Here is a 22,149-nt window from a genome sequence, read left to right on the forward strand (position 1 = left end):
CCCGCCATCCTCCCTCCTCCCCAGCACTTCCCGGTGGGACACCCCGCATCTCTCTGCTCTTTGTGGAAATGCCTGAACCTTTCCAGCCTCCGGAAATGGGTCTCTCGGGACTTAGCAAGTACTCAGTACTTATACATAGATGCAACCAGTGGCTCCGGCACTGTCTGGCATTGTGGGAGCTGTAGTTCGCCTCTCGCTGCACTACAAGTCCCAGCCTCCCGGCGGAGGAGAAAGAGGTGGAGGAGGTGGAGGCGGAGGAGGAGAGGAGCCGGCACGGCCCAGGCCTGCAGCCCGTGAGGAAGAGCCCCCCGGGGGCGGGCCGCGCCGGCATGCGGCTCCCCGGCCGGCTCGCCCTGCTCCGGAGCACGCCCCTGGCTGCCCGGCCGCCAGGGAGGGTCCGAACGGGGCGGGCGGCGGCGCGGCGCGGCTTCTCCCGCGGGCGGCTCGGCGGCACCATGGCAGAGGAGGCCAAGAAGCGGGCCGCCTTCGCCGCCGTGGACAAGCACGTCCAGGTGAGGCAGCCCGGGGTGCTGCGGGGCGCGGGGGGCTCGGAGCCCCGGGGCGCGGAGCGGCCGCGGGGTGTGCGGAGCGCCCGGAGCGCGGGGCGGCCGCGGGGTGCGCGGAACCTCCGGGACCCGGAGTGCACGGAGGGGCTCCGGGCTGCAGGGACCCCCCCCAGAACACAGACTGGCTGCAGGGACCCCCAAAGCACAGAGTGGCTGCAGGGTGCTGGGGTCCCCCAAAGCATGCAGTGGCCATGGAGTGCATGGAGCGGCTTTAGGGTGCCGGGACAAACTCTGGGCTGCCGGGACCCCCAGTACACGGAGCGGCTCCGGGGTGCCGGGACAGGATCGGGTGTGCCGGGACCCCTCAGTGCACTGAGCAGCCATGGGGTGCACGGAGCTTCCCAGTGCATGGAGAGGCTCTGGAGTGCACGGAGCCCCTCAGTACACGGAGAGATCCCGGAGTGCAGGGAGAGGCTCCGGGGTACCGGGACTCCCCAGTGCACGAGGGGCCACGGGGTGCGTGGAGGCTCCCAGTGCAGGACGGAGCTCGGGGTGCACAGAGCAACTCTGGGGTGCAGAGACTTCCGCCTAATCCCCGGACAGAGCTCGGGGTGCACGGAGCGAATCCGGGGTGCAGAGACCCCCTAATGCACGGAGCGGCCGCATGGTGCACGGGGTGTCTGGAGGGACGGACGGGTCCCGGGCTGCGTGGAGCGGCTCCGGGAGCGGGGACAGGCTCTGAGGTGCTGGGGCTCGGAATGCACGAAGGGGCCGAGAGTTGCACGGAGTTCCCCGGTGCACGGAGCAACTCCAGGGTGTCAGGACTCCACAAAGCACAGGGCGGCCGCGGGGTGCGGGGATTTTTGCAGCGCATGGAGCGGCTCTGGATTGCAGGCACAGGCTGTGGGGTGCCGGGACCCCCCGGTACACGGAATGGCAGTGAAGTGCACGGAGCTTCCCAGTGCATGGACAGGCTGCGGGATCCCCCAGCACACAGAGAGGCTCTGGGGTGCCGTCACTCCCCGAGGCACGAAGCGGCCGCAGGGAGTGCAGAGTCCCCCGGTGCACGGACGGACCTTGGGACGCATGGGGCGGTTCTGGGGTGCAGGGACACCCAAATGCACAGAGCAGCCACGGACTCTCCCCGAGCACAGACGGACCCTGCCGTTCATGGAGGGGCTCCGGGGGCAGGGACAGGTTTTAGGGTGCTGGGACAGGTTTTAGGGTGTGGGACCCCGCAATGCACAGAGGGGCCGTGGAGTACACAGAATCTCTGGTGCATGGATGGACCGTGGGGTGCACAAAGCAACTCTGGGGTGTCGGGACCACACAAAACACAGAGTGACCACAAAACATAGGGGAGCCTTCCAGTGCACAGCCAGACCCGGGGCTGTGTGAGGCAGCTGCAGGTGCAGGACAGGCTGTGCAGTACCGGGACTCCCCAGTGTACGGAATGGCCATGGAATGTATTGAACTTCCCAGGGCACGGATGGGCACAGACTCCTGCAGTGCACAGAGCAGCCCCGAGGTTCGTGGATGCAGTGGGGGGCATTGAGAGTACCCCCCCCTCGCTTGGAGCATGAACAGTCCTGGGTGCAAAGAGGTGCCCTGGGGTGCATGGATGGGTCCTGCTGAGCCTCTTTCTCCTTTGCTTTGGACTTCACTCCCTTTAGCAGAAATGAAGGGAGAAAGCAGCTTTTCCTTCCCCAGTGTGTCCCTCCCCAGCAGCAGCTTCATGCCTGATCCAGCTCAGCACTGTCTATGCCAAATTTGGGGTAATGTCTTGCACCTCCAGACTTTCACTGTGCACCCTCCTGCGAGCTGGGCTGTGGTGGGAGTTCAGGCTAATGCCAGCTACTGCTCCTTTCTCCAAATCCAGGATGCGCTGCTGCTGCACCCCATTTCTGAGCACCCAGGCAAGGAGCGACAGTCCCTGAGCTGGGGATTCTCTGTTGTCCTCTGCAGGGAGGGCAGTGCAGCCGGGGGCTTCACTCAGCCCCGTGAGTGTCAGACAGGGCTGGAGCTGCCTGAGGTTTGGCACCGCCTGCCTGGGGAGCTCAGCGATCAACGGTTCCAGTCACGCAGGGCTTTATCCCTTCTGTGCCAGCCCTTTCGCAATGGCAGTGCTGAAATCGGGCTGAGGAGTTCCTGCTAAGAGAGTAGATATTAGCAGTTAGGGGAGAGAAAAAAATCCCTTTTCCTTCCTGCTCCCCCCTCGCTGGATTAGTGTTTTGAGGTTCAGCTGCTGATGGCTTCCCTTGTGTCCCATGGAAGTTCTGCCTGTTCTTTAGCCCCGTTCCTCTGAGCAGTCTGTAGCTGCCTGAGAGCACAGCCACAGGTGTGTGAGACCCAGCCCTGCCAGGCCAACACCATCAAAAGTGATCAGTCTGTGAGATGGGGGAGCCTGGGCGCTCTGGCAGTTGATAAAAATCCATTTTCTTACCCAAGGGAAGCCCCAAATTGTGCATTCAGGAGTCATGGGAGGAAGGGCTCATCTCACAAGGCGTGGAGCCGAGACACCGCTGTTGCTGTGAGGTGTCATAAATGGGGGCTCCTTTGATTTGGGGTAAAACCAGTACTTTTGGACTGTAATAGTGAAATCGATGGCCTTTGTGCTGTTTTATCGCCAGGCAAATTTAGGATAATGTTTCTGGCTGTCTCCCAGCTAATTAAAGTTCAATGTCCAGCTTGTGATGCCAGTTAAGTAAATTAGCAGTGTCTGGGGTAACACCCCAATGGTTGTGCAAGCTTCAGGAAATAATGGAACAGGAGCTCAGAGTCACTGCCCTGAACTGGATGGTCTGGGATCTCAGTTTGCACTGGCAGGGGGCAGCTGCTGTTGGTAATGCACACGTTTGTGTTTGCTTGTTAGAGCTCTCAGGGGGGCAATGCTGCCTCTGAAAGCAAAGCTGAGGGTTCCCCTGCACAGCAGGGATGTGTGGGACACACCAGGGTTTGGTTCTGCTGGACAAATCTCTCGTGCTTAACAACTGTGCCATAAATCTGTGGCACTGGGGGCTTGGCACTGGATCCACCTTCACACCCATCCCTGCCTCGCCAGGACAGCAGCTCCTTGTGTGCCACATGTAAACCTGGCTGTGGGAGCGGGGACTAGGACAGGATAAGTTTTCTGGTTTTATTTTATTTTAATTTTATTTTATTTTATTGTTATTTTATTTTATTGTATTTTATTTTATTTTTATTTTATTTTATTTTTATTTTATTTTTATTTTATTTTTATTTTATTTTTATTTATTTTATTTTATTTTATTTTATGGCTGTGGGGCTGTGCCAGCCTGGGGGAGTGGGGCTGGCACAGGCTGTGGCTTTAGAGCTGTAAGCTGCTTGGGGAGAGCTGGCTTTGCCTTTATACAGCACCTCTGAGGGCAGGCCCCGTGAGCACTCTGTTAGAAATGAAAACACAGCTACTGCCCTATGTCCTACTGCCCCAGAGAGACTGAGCAAACTTTGGGCTTTGCTCTGTGTTTATCTGCTGCTTTTAGATGGAGCTCTTTGCTCTCTGACCTTGGAAACTCAGCTGGGACTGGCCAGTGCTGTGTGCTGCTGGTGCTGCTCCGTGTGTGTTGCCTTGCTGGCTTCTGTGGTGCTGGGCAGTGTCTTTAGCCCTTGGGTTGGCTGGGAAAATGCTGTAATTACTAAAATGTTAGAACACTGCCCACTTCACCCAAAAGGGTCCTCAGCTGTGCTGTGGCTCAGTGCCTGGATTTTGTTTGGTGGGTTTATGGTAAACAACTTGAAATTTTTTTTGCATGAGGTGCTGCTCCTCAGTGCTCTGCTTCTCACCAATGTTTGCCCTGCCCCTGGTTTTAAAATGTTTCGTGGTTGGTTTTGCCCCTGCTCTGGCTGGGGTTGGAGCTGAGGAGGGAGAGGTGGGAGTCACGGTAAGGCAGGGGCTGTGACAGCACAGTTTAGGCTGTTTAAAAGTGCTGCTTCCCCTCTAACCACTGATAAATGGATGGGCTGGGACCCTTGTGAGCTCTTCCTGCTTCGTTACAGAGGAGTTGCCCATGCTGAAGCTCTCCCCATCCCTTTAGGGTACCCAGCTGCTGCAAGAAGCTGTCCCACCCTACAGAAATGAGGGCAAAGAGAAGGAGCTGCCTCTCCTGGGTCAGAGCAAGTCCTTTGGGAACGCTGGTACTGCCCATGTCCTGCCCCCTGTGCACAGCTTGGCTTGCCCCGTCCTAGGCTGGCCGTGCTTGGCTCTGCTTGGCTGGGGGACACGAGGAGCTCTCGGTGTCTGCTGCAGGGACCTGTTGCTGTGCCCAGCTTCTGCAGAGTCACAGTGCTTAGTGAGGGCTGGGATGGAAGCTGAGCCTCTGGTTTTGGAGAATTTCTGTTTTCTTTGAGCTTTTAACTTGCAGAACGAGAGAAATGACTAATCCTAGGGGAGTGTGACCTGTCTTGAACTCCACCTTTCCAGGTAAACTTGAGTGACAGCAGGATTTTAGCTGGTTGAAGTGCTGCAGGTGTGGCTTTTTCCACAGCTGCCCAACTCTGGATTTGCTGCACACGAGGAAAGAGCTCCAGATCTGTCTAATGTCCAAGAGATAATGCACAACAGCTCTATGCCTGCGTCTCTGCTTGTCTGCATATGTTCCTCATCTGAAGTCTCTGTGGTGATACTGGGCCTCTTTAAGTCAATTTAAGCTTTGGATCCCATCCAAAGAAAATGAAATTCACTGAAAATGGGAAGTGCAGAAGGCTGCAGGTCACTTAGAGGGGATGGGAAACTGAGTTGACGATAAACAGAGACTGACGTGGCAGAGAACATGTCTTGCACAAGTAACACAAGAGCACCCATCCACCCTCAGCCTGCAGCACCTTTTAGGAGTGTATCTGTGTCCCAGGTGACAGGCAGTGATCCTTGAATCAGGCAGTACACACAGAAAGGCCAGGATGGAGCTGTGGTTAAAATTTCATCCTCTTCACAAAATTTCATCCTCTTCCTGGCACATGCTGCCAGGCTCACCCACATTCCAAGTTTTGCTGGACTCTCCTATAGGCAGCTTTACACTCTTGTTTTGGAAAACATTCTTTATTATTCACAGGAACAGCTGCTGTGCTCTCTGCTTTGGCTGCTGGTGCATCTGTGCTGTTTACTAATAATACGGTTGGCAGCAAATGAAGCCTTTTACTGCGTGGCTTCCTTGGGAAGATTTTATCTTGAGGTTGTTTCCCCTTCTTCCTCTGTGGTATTGTCTGAAATTCGCAGCTTTCCGGCAGGAGAGCTTTCATGGAATGCCAGCAACCACCAGTGAGTGTGCATTGAACGCCCTGAGATGGGGCTGTGCGGGTAATTAGCAAGCACAGGTCCTTTAATGAGAGGCAGAGTTGATTAAGATCCCCTGGCCGCAGACCGCGGCCGTGCCCTCGCGGGCACAGCGTGTGCCCTGCCTTGCCTGCACGGTGCTGAGATGCTGTGTCCACGGGCATCCCTGGACAAGGCTCCTCTTGCATGTGCTCACGACGCCAGTTTTGCTGGGGAAGTGGAGTCTGGAGCCTCCAGTGACAGCATTCCTCTGTCTGTCTTTGATTTGCAGAACAATCAAGTTCTTGGGATCGGGAGCGGATCTACGATTGTACACGCGGTGCAGCGATTAGGTAGGATGCTCCCCTTGCTGTCCCTCCCACCACAAAAATCCCCTTTTCCTTCTGCCCCAACTACTTCAAAAACACCCTAAAATCACCTGTGTGCTGACTTGGAGCTGATGCCTTGGGTCTGCTCACTGGCTGCTGTGTCCTGCTTGAAGCTGAAGGTTAAAACTGAGCCTTGGGCTCCAAATTTATAGCCTGAGAGTCCTGAGGAGGTAATGATTTGCCAGCTGTTCCTGACAGCCAGGAAAAGCTCTGCACTGGCACCCACCACAAACTGGAGCTGAGCTCCTTGGTCTGGCTCCAGCTTTGCCAGCTCTGCCCAGTGCTGGCTTGCTGTGTGGCTCGGGGCCATGCAGCTGCTCTGCTTCCTTTAACCCGTGTGCCTGGGGCTCCTTTTGCTCCCCACATCCACAGGATTCACACTGGGAGCTCTGCTGAGGTGTAATGAAAACGAGGAATGCGAAATCCTGCTGCATTTTATGTAGGTACCCTGCAGCCAGGTTTACCTGCTTGCTCCAGGTGCAGGGCTTTGCTCAGGGAGTGATTCAGAAAAATTCAGCAAAATATTCAAGTGAGGCAAATGCAGCTTTGCAGAGTGAGTGTGAGGGTAATTATGGCTCATTACAGAGGGTGCAGAGGTTTAGAGTTCCTTTGCAGGGCAGTCCCAGCCCTGCTTGTGGAGGTGCTGAACTTTGGATGTCCTTGGGTGCAGAGCAGAGCAGCTGTGGGGCCATGGTGGGTTGGGAGTGCAGATCAGCCCTGTTGCTCTTGGGGTCTTGCTTGGGTACAGAGGGGAAACCACAGAATCATCAAGGCTGGAAAACACCTCCAAGATCCTCAAACCCCACACAGCACCACTGTGTCACCACCAAACCATACTCCCAAGTGTTACATCCACACTTCCAGGTGTGAAGATTGTGCCACTTGTCTGGGCAGCACCGTTCGGTGTGTCCCACCTGGGTGGCTCTGCCTGGCTGCGGAGTGCCCTGGTGAGCTCCTGCTCCCCTGGGCAGAGCTGTCCTGCAGCCCAGAGCAGGCTGAGTTCTGAGCACAGGGGCACAGCAGGGCTGGGGCTGTCCCTTGTCACCATTCCCCCACTCTGTGTGTGATCACTTCATTGTCTGGGAGCTGCTGTTCAGCCTCCTGGGCTTGGCTCAGTACTGCAACCACTCCCTCCTTGAGCACAGAATCAGTCTGTAAATAAATGCCTATTGTATTCGAAGAGGAGTGGCTGTTCCAGGCTGCAAATTCTGGCTTTTCACGTCTCCTGATTGCTTTAGAACTGGGATGTGGCCTGTAAGAACATCAGCCTCATGAACTGCATGCTCAATCCTCCCAGCAGCAGCACCACCTTGGAGCAGGTAGCTCATGTGCTTGCTCTGGTGCACGAGCTCTTGCTGGCTCTTGTGCCTGGGTATTGTAATTACTAAAATAACATTTTATCCGTAATTGATATCTTAGTAATAGATTTTAGTCATTTGAGGTTAGCCTGGGGGAGGAAATATTTCCTTCCATTTAATGGAATACTGTACTTTATTAGTTCTTTCCCTGCTATATATTTAAATGTTCTATAATAAATTAATGTGATGTCCCCAGGGCAACAAGCCAGCAAACCTTTCAGACAGCTGCTGGAGCTCTGTGTTTACATGGAGAGCAGCAAAAACCTGTCTAGTGGAGTGAGAGAGGGGATGGGGCCCTTTCCCAGGTGAGGATTTGCTGATGAGGCTCCTCTGCTCCTGGAGACATAAAGGTTAAATGGCTCATGGTGGCTTGGGCTGGTGTTGAAACATTTGTGTTGAAACTGAGCCTCAGCCTATGGAGGGGGCACCTGTTTGCATTTTGAGCGTGACTGAGTTATTTGCAAGCCAAGCAAGTAATTGCAGTGGATCAGGGGGGCTGAAAACTGAGCTTTCTTAAAGAGAAAGTTGCCGTGGTTTTGCCTTGTGCAGTGAACTAACCAAGGCTTCTGCTTTTTGCCTGCAGCTGAGCGAGTCAAGGAGGAGAACCTGACCATTGTCTGCATCCCTACATCCTTTCAGGTGAGTGCTTTCCTCCTTTGCTTCCTGCCACTCCAAACACTCCTGCAGGGCATCTCCCCCTGGGCTGTGGGAGCCACCCTGCCCCTCTCTGGGTCGCAGTGGTGTGAAGGAGCCAGAAGCACAGTGAGAGCAGTTGTGGTGCAGCCTACAGAAAGAAGGTGATGGTGCTGTGTTACCCTGGCCTGAGCTCAGGCTGGGAGGCGTATTTGGAGCCAGTGTGGTGAGGCTGGTTGTGCCAGGGTTGGTGTGTGGCTTCCTGTGGATCCCACTTGCAGGAAAATGCTGCTCAGTGGTGAACCAGGCTCCTATTGCAAAGCTCACTGGAGACACTTTGTCTCCTTTGAGTCTGTATCAGCCCTGACAGCTGTAAAGAATAATGGGAAACTCTTGTGTTTTCAGCAGGAACTTCAAATGCATCAGCTGGATTTGATAAGAAACTGCAGAAGAGAAATTGGCTTAACCTCTTGTTTGCAGGAATTGGTTCATACCAAGCTGGATGTTGAGAGGGCTGGAGGGAGAGGGAGAGCCTGGCTTGGTGGTGGAATACAGATCTGCTGGGGCAGCCTCTGAGCATCTCCCATGCCTTTGGCAGCTGGCTTTGGTCTCTTTGCCTCTGCTCCCTGGGGTGGGAACCTCCTTTTGGGCAGGCAGAGGTGACACAGTGGGGACCTAAAGGGTCTTCAAGGCTGGGTGGCAATGCCCCAGGCAAGGAATTGGGCATGTGTCCTTCCCATGGGCCTGGGGACTGTGCCTTTGTCACACTGCTGTCACCGTGAGGGCGGTCAGGCAGTGTGGCAGGCGGGGCAGAGCCTGTCCTGTGAGGTGTGCAGGGACTGGGTGCAGACGGCCCTGAGCCACCTGGGAGCTGACCTTGCTTTCACCTGGAGGTGGGATGGATAGAGACCGACCTGAATTAGCCTAGAATCTTAGGAAAACCTAACATCCTCTTTCCCTGCAGTTGTTTAGGTGTGGGGGTGACAGGCCTCTCTCTTCCCAGCTGTTGCAGGTAACTGGGGTATGGTGCAAGGTGCTGCAAAGGCCAGAAAGTGAAAAAAAAGAAAATTAACCTGTATTGGTACTTCTGTTGATTATATAGACTGTGGTGAGAGTGTATCTTTGACCTGTCTCAAATGATTCCCACCCTTCCCTTGGAATTTAGGAGAAGTGCTCTGAGTTCAGTCATTAGTTCTTAAAGAAAATATTGATAAAGTTCTTGTAGTGAGCGTGGGCTGGAGCCTGCCCTGCCCTGAAATGTTGTCATAGTTCATTTAACACCATGGAGTTTCTTACCAGTAAAACAAAAAGTTTCTGTTAAAGAGAAGAGGGGGATTGTACACCTGCAGGAGCCAAATTCCCAGCATGGGGCTGCCTTGGATCTCTTGCAGTCCCTTAGACCTCAACCAATTCTGAGTGGAGCGCTCCCAGCTCAGCGAAACAGCATTTTATTTTCACTGTGTACAGGTGTAGATGGCTGCCTGAGGTCATGGCAAGGAAGAGTTGGTTTCAGTGGGCTTTTATACTCCTCCCTCCCCTGTTGTCAGGGCACTAATCCATCTCCAGCAGTAAAGCTAGAGCAGGGTAAGTATCTGTCCCTGGCCTTGCGTTGTCTCTTCTCACCGGGGCTCAGTGTGCTCCCTGGGACTGCTCCTGTCCAGGGCTGGGCAGTTCCCCACTCCTCCCTCAGTGATGGGAGCTCTGCTTCTGGTTCCCACTGCTCCCCGTGCCTGGCAAGCAGAGCTGGAGGGAGCCAAGCCACCTCTGCTGTTGCCACACTGCTGACTGAGCCTGTTCAGGGTCTGGCCTGCATGTGCAGCACGGTGTTTTCAATGCTTTGAGTTTCCCAGATCCCTGAAATCTCCTTTTGTGGACGCCACGTGATGAATGCCAACCCACTGATTTTTATTCCTATCATTTTGTGAGTCCTTAGGGCCCCACAGCCCATGGGTGTTAAAACTGCATGCTATGAAATGCCATGATAAACTATTCTGATCTCGTTGCCAGGAGTGCCACCTGCTAATTCTAATGTTTCTGGGATGCCAGTACCTGTGACTGATGCACTTTGTTAGTGTTAGTGGGTGGAATTCAGGGGAATCAGCTGATCCAGGCTACTGAAAGGGGGTTTCTTGGTCTAGCTGCAGCATGGTAGCGAGTTCAGACTGAGCAGAGTCTGTGCAAGGAGGGAATCTCACTTGAATGATGATTTGTGACATGGAAAGTTCAACCAGTTAGAGATTGTGCAGATGGCACCAAGTTGGGTGGGAGTGTCGATCTGCAGGAGGGCAGGAAGGGTCTGCAGGGGATCTGGACTGGATGGATGGATGAAGGATGGATGATGGAGGGATGGATGGATGAATGATGGATGGATGGGATGGATGGATGATGGATAGATGGATGGATGGATGAAGGATGGATGATGGATGGATGGATGAATTATGGATGGATGGATGGAATGGATGGATGGATGATGGATGGATGATGGATGGATGGGTGGATGGTGGATGGTGGATGGGAGGGATGGATGGATGATGGATGGATGGATGGAATGGAGGGATGGATGGAATGGAGGGATGGATGGATGGAATGGAGGGATGGATGGATGGATGATGGATGGATGATGGATGGATGGATGAATGAATAATGGATGGATGGGATGGATGGGTGGATGGTGGATGGGAGGGATGGATGGATGATGGATGGATGGAATGGAGGGATGGATGGATGGATGGATGGAAGGGAGGGATGGATGGATGATGGATGATGGATGGATGGATGGATGGATGGACGGATGGACGGACACACCAAGGCCAAGGGTCTGAGCTTCAGCAAGGCCAGGTGCAGGGTCTGCTCTTTGGCCACAACAACGTCCTGCAGAGCTCCAGGCTGGGGGCAGAGTGGGTGGCCCAGCAGAAAAGGCCCTGGGGTGCTGGTGACATGAGCCATGGTGTGCCCAGGAGGCCGTTGTCACCTGGCCTGTGTCAGCAATAGTGGCAGCAGGACCAGGGCAGGGATTGTCCCTCTGCACTGGGCACTGGTGAGGCCACACTGAATCCTGTGTTCAGTTTTGTGCCTCATGGCAAGGAAGGCACTGAGGGGCTGGAGGGTGTCCAGAGGAGGGAGCCGAGCTGGGCAGGGCTCTGGAGCTCAGGTGTGATGAGGAGCAGCTGAGGGGCTGGAGAAAAGGAATCTCCTCACTCTCCACAGCCCCCTGACAGCAGGGGCAGCCCCTTGGTCTCTTCTCCCAAGTGACAATAACAGGACAAGAGGAAACGGCCCCAGGCTGTGCCAGGAGAGGTTTTGATTGGATATTAGGGAAAGTTTATTCACTGGGAAGGTGGCCAGGCCCTGAGCAGGCTGCCCAGGGCAGCGGTGGAGCCACCACCCCTGGAGGGATGTGAAAGCCCTGTACATGTGACACTTGGGGACGTGGTTTAGCAGTGGCCTGGGCAGTGCTGGGTTAAGGGCTGGACTCGGTGTTAGCAAACCTGGCTAAACAATTCTGTGGTTGCCCGAGGGACTGTGTTGTGTTGCCACTAGAGGGAAACACACGGCCACTGCCGGTCAGAGCCACCCAGCAGCTGTGTCAGCAGCTTCCCACGCTTTTCCCACCACCTGTGCATTTGTTATTTACTTTCTAGCTTATTTCCAATATGAAAAATATTTTCTCTGTTAGTTCCACATTGCTGTGGTGTAAATACTTAATTTTCTTGGTCCCATTTTTCAGCCAGAGGAGATAAGAAGGGCTGGATGGGTGTGAGGGAGAATGATGTCCAAGCTGAAACAACACAGGATTTCAAAATTCCAAATCTGCTTTAGTGCTTAGATACAAGTGATTCCCACCAAGCTGATGAGGCCTCCTGCTGTTTAGTATGGAGACACCCAAACCCAGGAGTTCTGTTGCACCACCTGAGCATTTTAGTTCAAATGAGCAGCAGGATTTTCTTTTGATTAAACAGCTCTGGTGTGGAAACATCATTTTCTCCTTGCTGTGTGTTCCTGCTGCAGCCAGGGAAGGACACCAATGGTTTTGGTTTCCTTTCCTGCCACTGGTAAATGCTGTTTGTTCTCTTCTTGGTGCACAGGCTCGTCAGCTGATCCTGCAGAATGGCTTAACCCTGAGTGACTTGGACCGAAATCCAGAGGTGAGTGGGACCGCAGAGGTGAGACCTCAGATCACCTTCCTCTCACCTGGTGCTTCAGAAAGTGTCCAGGCTCCTTAGTCCTCCCTGAGGCTGTTTGGGCAGCCACACTGCAGAACCTGAGCTGGGACAACAAGAAAAAGCCTCAAGTTGTGCCACAGGAGGTTCAGATTGGATATTGGGAAAACTTTCTGCACTGAAAGGTTGGTAAGGCACTGGAGCAGGCTGCCCAGGGCAGTGGTGGAATCAGCATCACTGGAGTTGTTAAAAAACATGTAGATTTGATGTTCAGGGACATGGTTTAGTGGGGACCTGGCAGGGTTTGTTGAATGGCTGGACTCAATGATCTTAAAGGTCTTTTCTAACCTTAATGATTTGAACAGGTTTAGTTTATTTTTCCCCCAAGTTTTGTCTTAGTTCTTGTCCCTTTAGATGACAGAAGGCTGCTGGGTTGTGTTGCCTCCAGGTGCTTGGCAACTCATCCAAGATGAGGCTTGAGATAGGAGTGTTGCTGAACTGTCAAAGATTTTTCCTGGGAAAATCTTTCATGCTGGTCCTTAAAGAACACCAGAGGCTCAAGAGATGTGCCTTGCAGGCCGGCAGTGGGTTTGGGTTTCTGTTCCTCTCACATGCCTGGGGCTGTTGGAGGGGTTTGGGTGCTCTCAGGGTGTCCCCATCACACACTTGTGTCTGCTCAGGCTGCACCAAGGCAGTGCCAGCTCTGGTGACATTTGTCACTGCTGCCTGGGACACCCCAGCCCTGGAGCTGAGCAGGAGCAGGGCCTGGATGAGGAGAGGGGTGTTACAGGGCTTGCAAGGGTCTTCAGGGTGAAGAGAGAGGCGAGAATCTTGACCTCATGTTCAGAAGGCTTGATTTTATTATTTTGTGATATATATTACATTATGACTATACTACAGAGAATAGAGAGAAAGTTCTCAGAAGCTAGCTAAGCTAAGAATAGAAAAGGAATCAATAACAAAGTTCTGTGTCCTGGCAGAAAGCAAGAACAGCTCTGCCATGAGTGCTCAGTAAATCCAAACATCCACAGGAGACCAATCACAGATGCACCTGTTGCATCCCACAGCAGCACATAACCATTGCTTACATTTTGTTCCTGAGGCCTCTCAGCTTCTCAGGAGGGGGAAAAATCCTAAAGAAAGGATTTTTATGAAAAGATGTCTGTGCCAGAGGGGTTCCCACAGCCATTTGCTGCTCTCCCCACAGCTTGATGTTGCCATCGACGGAGCAGATGAGGTGGACTCTGACCTCAACCTTATCAAAGGTGGCGGGTGAGCCTTGCTGTCCGTCTGTCTGTCTGTCTGTCCCGGTGCTGGTGGGGGCTCTGAGCATGCCTGTGTGGCTCTGGGTGTCTCTGGGCTGGGCTGGAGGGGATCCTGTGCACCCACAGTGGGAGATGGCTCCTGGCCAGGGACAAGGGGCACAAAGCGAGGGATGGCTGTGGGGCAATGGCAGCACCAAAACCACCAAGAACATATTAGAGGGCACTGGGTTTCAAGGCCATTAGGCACAGTGAGGAGCAGTCTGATGTTTTCTGGTTTTGTTTTTATTTTTTTTCCCCCCTTGCAGTGGCTGCTTGACACAGGAGAAGATAGTGGCAGGATTTGCCAAGTGCTTCATTGTTATTGCTGATTACAGGTGAAGATATTACTGTTCATAATTCCTTTCTTCTCCATGGGAGGTTTCAGATGGTGCTGTGCTAGGCCATCATTGTCATTCCAGTGGTTACAGGAGAGCAGGAATGGGTGGAAATGAGCCTGGCTCCCAGTATTTCAGCAATTCAATTAATCTTTTTTTCCTTATTTTCAACTCAGCAGGCCTGCTTGGGAGTCAGCAGAGCTTGTGGGGAAGTGGCAGTTCTGCTCTCTGAGCTCAGTGATTGTCAGCATGGGATAAATTTTCCAGCCATGGGGCTGTGGAAAAAACAACTCCTGTTCTGCTTGTCCAAAGCATGTCAAAACAGGGCTTTTGAGGGGATGGAGCATTGTGCATTAGACTGGCTCTTGCCACATGGACTGAGCCTTGTGCCTGAGGGGTTTGCCAAGGGCCTGAGGTGCTGTTAATGGTGTCAGCAGTGTAATGTCCAGCACTAATCCCACCTCAAACTGTGCCCTCAGGAAAAAATCTGACAGCCTTGGGGAGCAGTGGAAGAAGGGAGTTCCTATCGAGGTCATCCCCATGGCTTACGTCCCTGTCACCAAAGCCCTGACCAAAAAATTTGGCGGAGTCGTGGAGCTGCGGATGGCTGTTAACAAAGCAGTGAGTGTCCCTGTGAGCCCTGCTTCCCTGGGGACCCTCCTGAGCAAAGGGGCAAAGGGAGGACCAGATTTCATCTGGTGACACCTGGGCTTTCAGTCCCACAAGTGACATCTCGTGTAATTCCTCCTCACTGTACTTTGGTTACTGGACTGGGTATTTATGTGTTCGGGCTGCTCATTGAAAGCCTCTCTGGCTGTGAACTCCTAAAGAAGCATCCTGGAGCAGGGAGCAGAGGGATTGCCAGCCTGGGTCTGGGGGTGTTGGGGGGCTGCAGGGCAGCCTGAGCTGCCAGAGAGGGTCTCAGGTTGGGGGTGATGGTTTCACTGACAGGTTTATTGTGGGACAGCCCCAGTTTATGTGAATGATGACTCTAAAGCACTGCAGTGGGGACACTGTGAGGGCTGTGACAGTCCCTGGCTGGCATCAGGGGACACAGAGCTCATGCCATGACAGCTGGGTTTGCTTCCAGGGCCCTGTGGTGACAGACAATGGGAACTTCATCCTGGACTGGAAGTTTGACAAGGTTCACGAGTGGCGTGAAGTGAACTCTGCCATCAAAATGATACCAGGTGATGTCTCATTTTTTAAAAGCCACAAAAGCTGGCTGAGGCTTGGTGTGTGATAGTAACCTGGACTGTGGCAGCTCTCTCCTGGATGTGAGGGAATGTGTGTGTGTGTGTGTGTGTGTGTGTGTGTTTGCTGCCCTCCTGCAGGTCCCTGAGGTCCCTTCATTTGTTTCTACTCAAGAGAGCAGTCAGCTCAGTTGGTACAATTGTGCCCATGGGGCTTTTCCCACATGGTGGTGAAAACCTGGGGTGATGCTGGTTGATGTTGACACTGTTTCCCATTAGGCACAACAGTCCTGTCCTCTTCCTTACTGTCCTTGTGCCCATTTAGAGAGGGACTTTCAGTGGAAACACCAGTGCGCTCTGGAGGGAAGGTTTGCACTGTATTTTCCAGGAGCTGCTTACAGCTCTGCATCCCATTCCCATTGGGAAGCCCTCCCTGCTGGCCTTGCTGTGAGTTTGAAGTGCACTCAAGCTCTTGCTGGGCTCGAGCAGCAGTGGCTGAGTGCTCTGTTTGCAAACAAAGCAGCCTCTTTGCAAGGACCCCTGCCTGGCATGAGACCTGCTGCCCAGGCCAGAGCTGCCTCTGCACCATCCAGGGGCACTGGCACTCTCTGAGCTTCAGGGAAGCAGCAGCTGGATGTCTTTCTGGTCATCTTGGCAAAGCCTGTCCCTCAAGTCCTGCCCTCACACAGCTGCCTTCACAGAACATGCAGGAACAGGTTGGGATCTTGTCGCACAAACTGAGTTGCCAACATCCCCACAAAGCAGCCATGTATTGTCCTGGCTCCACAACTGAAACCCCAGGCCAGGCACAGGCTCTGGTCAGTGCAATCCTCAGTAGTGCTTATCACAGAATCACAGAATTTTTGGGGTTGAAAGGGATCTCTGGGCTGTCCCAGTGCAGTGCTCCATATCCTATTCCAGTTGCTGCCCATGGCTGTACAAATCTCTGTACCATTAAAGCTGTGTCTGTGCAAGAGGCAGACAGTGCCTGCTTGCTCTGCACAGCAGGAGCTTCTTCCCTGCATCTCTTGTTGTTGGAGAAAGGAATAGTAAATAATGGCACCTGTTTCCTGCTCAGAAATGGACCTGCTCAGGGAAGAAGAGCTTCTTCTCTACCCAGAAGTCGATGAGCTTAAATGTGTGGCTGTTAAAGCCTAAATGCAGTGCTGGGAGAAGGGTTTTGACCACCTTGTGCTTGTGGTAGCCCTTGTTTCTGTTTCTGTCCACCTTCCTGGCCTCTGGCTGTGTCTCAGTGATCACTGTGAAGTTAGGAGCACTGTCACAATAGGACACAAAATGAACGACACACACAAGCTGGGATGTCCAAGGTAAAAAGAGAGCAGTTTATTTCCAAACTCCAATATTTATAGACTTTCAAAAGTGACCAGGGATTGGAGGATGAAACTGCCACCTCTCCAGCCACACTGGTCAAACCAGCAATCCATCAATTCTCTCCTCCTCCAGAAAGGACTGCAAAGCTATCATTATTTACATGAAAAGTGCGTGAGAAACTCCCTTACAAAAATGTAAACATCAGAAGGCTTAGAAGAACTTAGAAAAACAGGGTGGCAGAGCACCCCACAATTAAACACAATCAAAAGCACGTTTACAAATGGGCTACAAATTGCAGAGGTAGCACCAGAGCTGCTGAGTTTTATCATTTGAACAAATGTCAGCCAGGTGATCTCTTACAGGGAAGTCTTTCAGGTGAGTTTAAAGGCAAAGAGAGTGATCCCCAGTCCTGTGGGTGTGTGCAGCTTCCTCTTGCTGCCATGGGTCATCAGATAGCAGAAAATGCTATTCTCGTGGCTGGGTGGGTACAACAGTGGTGGCTGGGGCAGCGTCAATGTCGGAGGAGCTTTGGGAGTTGTTCCTCAGTCTCTGGAGAGTTCTTGCTGGAAGTGGCTGCATGGAAAACACTTCCCAGAAGCTCCCAGTGTGGCCAGTCCAGGTTAGACACTTCTCCAAACCTCTGATGGAGGCACTGGTGCTTTTGAAGGAGCAAAACCACAGAGGGCAGAGCAGAGCACACAAGTGTCACCACATTTCTCTTCCCCGAGAAAAGCAAAGCACAGTTCTTCCCAAGAATATTTCTGGGTTCCCATTCTCTGAACATCAGAGAAAGAAAAAACAATTCTTACCTTATTTGCTGTGATTCTGTTTGTGCAAAAGTAGAATGCAATATGGAGATTGTTTACCCACAGTGACGGTGTTTTGTTTCCTTGGCCTGTCAAGGCCAGGTGTGTGTGTTTGTCGGGACTGTCAAGTGACAAGAGATTTTGTGCAGTGTGTGCAGAGTTGAGTGCTTGGCAGATCCAGTTTAGATGTAATATAATGTAATATAATATAGAATAATACAGTTTAATAAAGTAATTAATTAGCCTTCTGATAAGATGGAGTCAGATGCTGTGGTCTTTGTGAGGGTCCCCAGGACAAGGGAAAATATGATAATCTGATTTGCATGTTCTCAGAAGGCTGATTTATTATTTTATATTATACTATATACTATATACTATATACTATATTATATATTATATATATTACATTATATTACATTAATGCTATACTAAAGAAAACAGGATACATCAGAAGGCTTCACAAGAATGATAATGAAAGCTCGTGACTGACTCCTCAGTCTGACACAGCTGTCTGTGATTGGCCATTAAGTTAAAACAATTCACATGGAACCAATCAAACATGCACCTGTTGGTAAACGAGCTCCAGACCACATTCCAAAGCAATCAGATAATTATTGTTCTCATTCTTTTATGAGGCTTCTCAGGAGAAAAATCCTGGGCAAAGAGGATTTTTCAGAAAACATGACAGTGATAAGATGCATCATTCTACCCCCCTCATCGGGAGTTCCCTGCAAATAGTGTACCTGAGTGCAGGGGGGTGGCTGTGGCAGTAACCGTACAGGATATCAGTGCTGTACAGGTACAGGGTGCAGGAATGGTGACTCTGCAGTAACTGTACAGGATATCAGTGCTGTACAGGATGCAGGAATGGTGACTCTGCAGTAACTGTACAGGATATCAGTGCTGTACAGGTACAGGGTGCAGGAATGGTGACTCTGCAGTAACTGTACAGGATATCAGTGCTGTACAGGATGCAGGAATGGTGACTCTGGCAGTAACTGTACAGGATATCAGTGCTGTACAGGTACAGGGTGCAGGAATGGTGACTCTGCAGTAACTGTACAGGATATCAGTGCTGTGCAGGTACAGGGTGCACGAATGGTGACTCTGCAGTAACTGTACAGGATATCAGTGCTGTACAGGTACAGGATGCAGGAATGGTGACTCTGCAGTAACTGTACAGGATATCAGTGCTGTACAGGCACAGGATGCAGGAATGGTGACTCTGGCAGTAACTGTACAGGATATCAGTGCTGTACAGGTACAGGATGCAGGAATGGTGACTCTGCAGTAACTGTACAGGATATCAGTGCTGTACAGGCACAGGATGCAGGAATGGTGACTCTGCAGTAACTGTACAGGATATCAGTGCTGTACAGGATGCAGGAATGGTGACTCTGGCAGTAACTGTACAGGATATCAGTGCTGTACAGGTACAGGATGCAGGAATGGTGACTCTGGCAGTAACTGTACAGGATATCAGTGCTGTACAGGATGCAGGAATGGTGACTCTGGCAGTAACTGTACAGGATATCAGTGCTGTACAGGTACAGGATGCAGGAATGGTGACTCTGGCAGTAACTGTACAGGATATCAGTGCTGTACAGGCACAGGATGCAGGAATGGTGACTCTGGCAGTAACTGTACAGGATATCAGTGCTGTACAGGTACAGGATGCAGGAATGGTGACTCTGGCAGTAACCGTACAGGATATCAGTGCGGTACAGGATGCAGGAATGGTGACTCTGGCAGTAACTGTACAGGATATCAATGCTGTACAGGTACAGGGTGCAGGAATGGTGACTCTGGCAGTAACTGTACAGGATATCAGTGCTGTACAGGTACAGGATGCAGGAATCGTGACTCTGGCAGTAACTGTACAGGATATCAGTGCTGTACAGGTACAGGATGCAGGAATGGTGACTCTGGCAGTAACCGTACAGGATATCAGTGCGGTACAGGATGCAGGAATGGTGACTCTGGCAGTAACTGTACAGGATATCAATGCTGTACAGGTACAGGGTGCAGGAATGGTGACTCTGGCAGTAACTGTACAGGATATCAGTGCTGTACAGGTACAGGATGCAGGAATCGTGACTCTGGCAGTAACTGTACAGGATATCAGTGCTGTACAGGTACAGGGTGCAGGAATGGTGACTCTGGCAGTAACTGTACAGGATATCAGTGCTGTACAGGATGCAGGAATGGTGACTCTGGCAGTAACTGTACAGGATATCAGTGCTGTACAGGTACAGGATGCAGGAATGGTGACTCTGCAGTAACTGTACAGGATATCAGTGCTGTGCAGGTACAGGATGCAGGAATGGTGACTCTGGCAGTAACTGTACAGGATATCAGTGCTGTACAGGCACAGGATGCAGGAATGGTGACTCTGCAGTAACTGTACAGGATATCAGTGCTGTACAGGCACAGGATGCAGGAATGGTGACTCTGCAGTAACTGTACAGGATATCAGTGCTGTACAGGATGCAGGAATGGTGACTCTGCAGTAACTGTACAGGATATCAGTGCTGTACAGGTACAGGATGCAGGAATGGTGACTCTGCAGTAACTGTACAGGATATCAGTGCTGTACAGGTACAGGATGCAGGAATGGTGACTCTGCAGTAACTGTACAGGATATCAGTGCTGTACAGGATGCAGGAATGGTGACTCTGGCAGTAACTGTACAGGATATCAGTGCTGTACAGGTACAGGGTGCAGGAATGGTGACTCTGCAGTAACTGTACAGGGTATCAGTGCTGTACAGGTACAGGGTGCAGGAATGGTGACTCTGCAGTAACTGTACAGGATATCAGTGCTGTACAGGTACAGGGTGCAGGAATGGTGACTCTGGCAGTAACTGTACAGGATATCAGTGCTGTACAGGTACAGGATGCAGGAATGGTGACTCTGGCAGTAACCAGTGATCTCTCATTCCCCAGGCGTGGTGGAGACGGGGCTGTTCATCGACATGGCGCAGCGGGTGTACTTTGGGATGGAGGACGGCTCGGTCAGCGTGAGGGAGAAGCCGCCCTGCTGACAGCCCCTGCCAGATGGGGACCAGGCTGTCCCACCCGTGCCAACCCCACGTTTGCCTTAAGGAGCGGCGGCTGTCGCAGGAGACCCGCGGGAAAGCCCATCAGGATCTGCTGATGTGATACTGAATGTCTCTTTTTTTAAAGAAAAACAAACAAAAAATAGATTCTATTTATATATATATATATTTTTACTTTACAGGAATGTTGTCTTTTTTTAATGAGTCGTTTCAATGAATTGCTTTAACGTTTTTATTTTCTTTTCTAAGAAATACTTAACCAAAAACATTACTCCCTGGTTTTGTGTTTGGAAGTTTGGTTGGTTTTTTTTTTTCTTTTTTTCAAAGAGAACTTGAACCCTTCTGGTTGCTCATAGCACTTAATGGTGGTAGTCAGAAATACCATCCTAATGCATCGTTCCTGACTATCCTGGCTGGGAGGGTGATGTATGTAACAGGAGCACATCCAGTTGGGACCTGCTGATGCCTTATTTGGAACCTTTTTGGTTCAGTATTTTATGCCTTTTATTTTTCTATACCACTGTTTTTTAATAGTTCGGGATGTCTGGTTGTCCTCTGTGTACATGACAATTCTCTGAGCCTAGGGTGGTCTCTACATCCCCCTCTCTGGGAAACTTGTAAGGGCCTTTTGTGGGCTTCTCTATGGAGGAGACATTCATCCTTTGAGCCAAACTCTGCTGTCATTTAATTCAGTACCTCTGATTAAAGTCTGTCCTGTAGCTGGAGACGTTTGGGACTTTGTCCTTTTAGACCAAGAGCAGAACTGGGTGCTTGATGAACTTACAGGAGCATATTTTAGCAGCTTAGGGCAGCATGGAACAGTGTTCAGTGGCAAATGATCTGGTTTGCAATGAAGGTTAATTATCACCCCTCAGCTGGTTGATTTGTGGAAGGATAGAGCAGAACGCACAGGAAAATGGAGTCTTCCTGCCTAAATTTTCCACATGTAGCAGGAGAGAGACACTCGTTCAGTATCTCATTTTTGGTGTGTAGGTGCTTTGCATGGTTCTGATGTCGAAATGCAAGCCCTCTCTTTGTGTTTTAGACACTGAAATAAAGAGCTCTTATACCAGACTTGGTGGTAATTTTGTTCTCAAAGTAAATTATTTTGTGGATAATGGGACACATCGTGGTCAGACCAACGTCTGCTAACTTCCCTTTTGCAAGAATCCCTCACCCTGGCCAAACCCACCCTTCTGCATTTGATTTCTTTTTGCTTAAGGTAAATGAATTATTTAAAATGAACCAAATTACCTGGTCAACACTTCTTATCTGCTGTACTTTCCTCAACAGACACTGTCTTCAATTTGCACACCTAAAACCTGTGCATCTAAATCCAGCTCTTGTACTGAGCAAACTGCCAGCAGCTTGCTGGAAACACTGGGATTTCTTTTCCCACAAGCCAGAAGCCATTTGCAAAGCCCTAGCTCTGGCTAGGGGCTGTTTTCAGATGCTCTTGGGCTGCTAATGTAATCCTGGATAAACAGAGAGCAATCGAGCACAGCTTTGTGCCCAAGTGCCTTCTCACTCAGTGTGCTGCTGGAAATGAGATTAGCAGGAGTGAACGCTGCTGTTGACTCTCCTCTGCCTGAAATCAAACAGCTCCTCCTCAAAAAGCCAATAAACCCATTACTGCACCATTACTTCTGGCCCTGGACCAGCTGTGATCTCATTCAGCTTTGTGCTTAGCAGGGGCTCCACGGCCTGGAGATGGGCAGCTCTGGTTCTTGGGCTGCTCTGGGTGCTGGGGTAGATCCTGGCGGGGCTTTTGCAGCAGATTCCCCTGCTGGGGTGGGACTTGGGCTG

General features: G+C 51.5%; 1 protein-coding gene across 1 annotated transcript; it reads left to right on the top strand.

Moving 5' to 3' along the window:
* The first annotated feature begins 329 nt into the window (after positions 1-329).
* Positions 330-21,410, top strand: RPIA (ribose 5-phosphate isomerase A). The gene is made up of 9 exons (XM_054293236.1): positions 330-512; positions 6,068-6,128; positions 8,106-8,161; positions 12,241-12,300; positions 13,523-13,587; positions 13,886-13,954; positions 14,434-14,575; positions 15,045-15,144; positions 20,231-21,410. Exons 1-9 carry the CDS (start codon positions 330-332, stop codon positions 20,326-20,328), a joined length of 834 nt encoding a protein of 277 aa, XP_054149211.1. The 3' UTR covers positions 20,329-21,410.
* The last annotated feature ends 739 nt before the right edge of the window (positions 21,411-22,149 follow it).

Source organism: Melozone crissalis, unplaced genomic scaffold, assembly GCF_028551555.1.
Source record: "Melozone crissalis strain CALT ecotype California unplaced genomic scaffold, PUWL_Pcris_2 ptg000132l_1, whole genome shotgun sequence".
Lineage (NCBI taxonomy): Eukaryota > Metazoa > Chordata > Aves > Passeriformes > Passerellidae > Melozone > Melozone crissalis.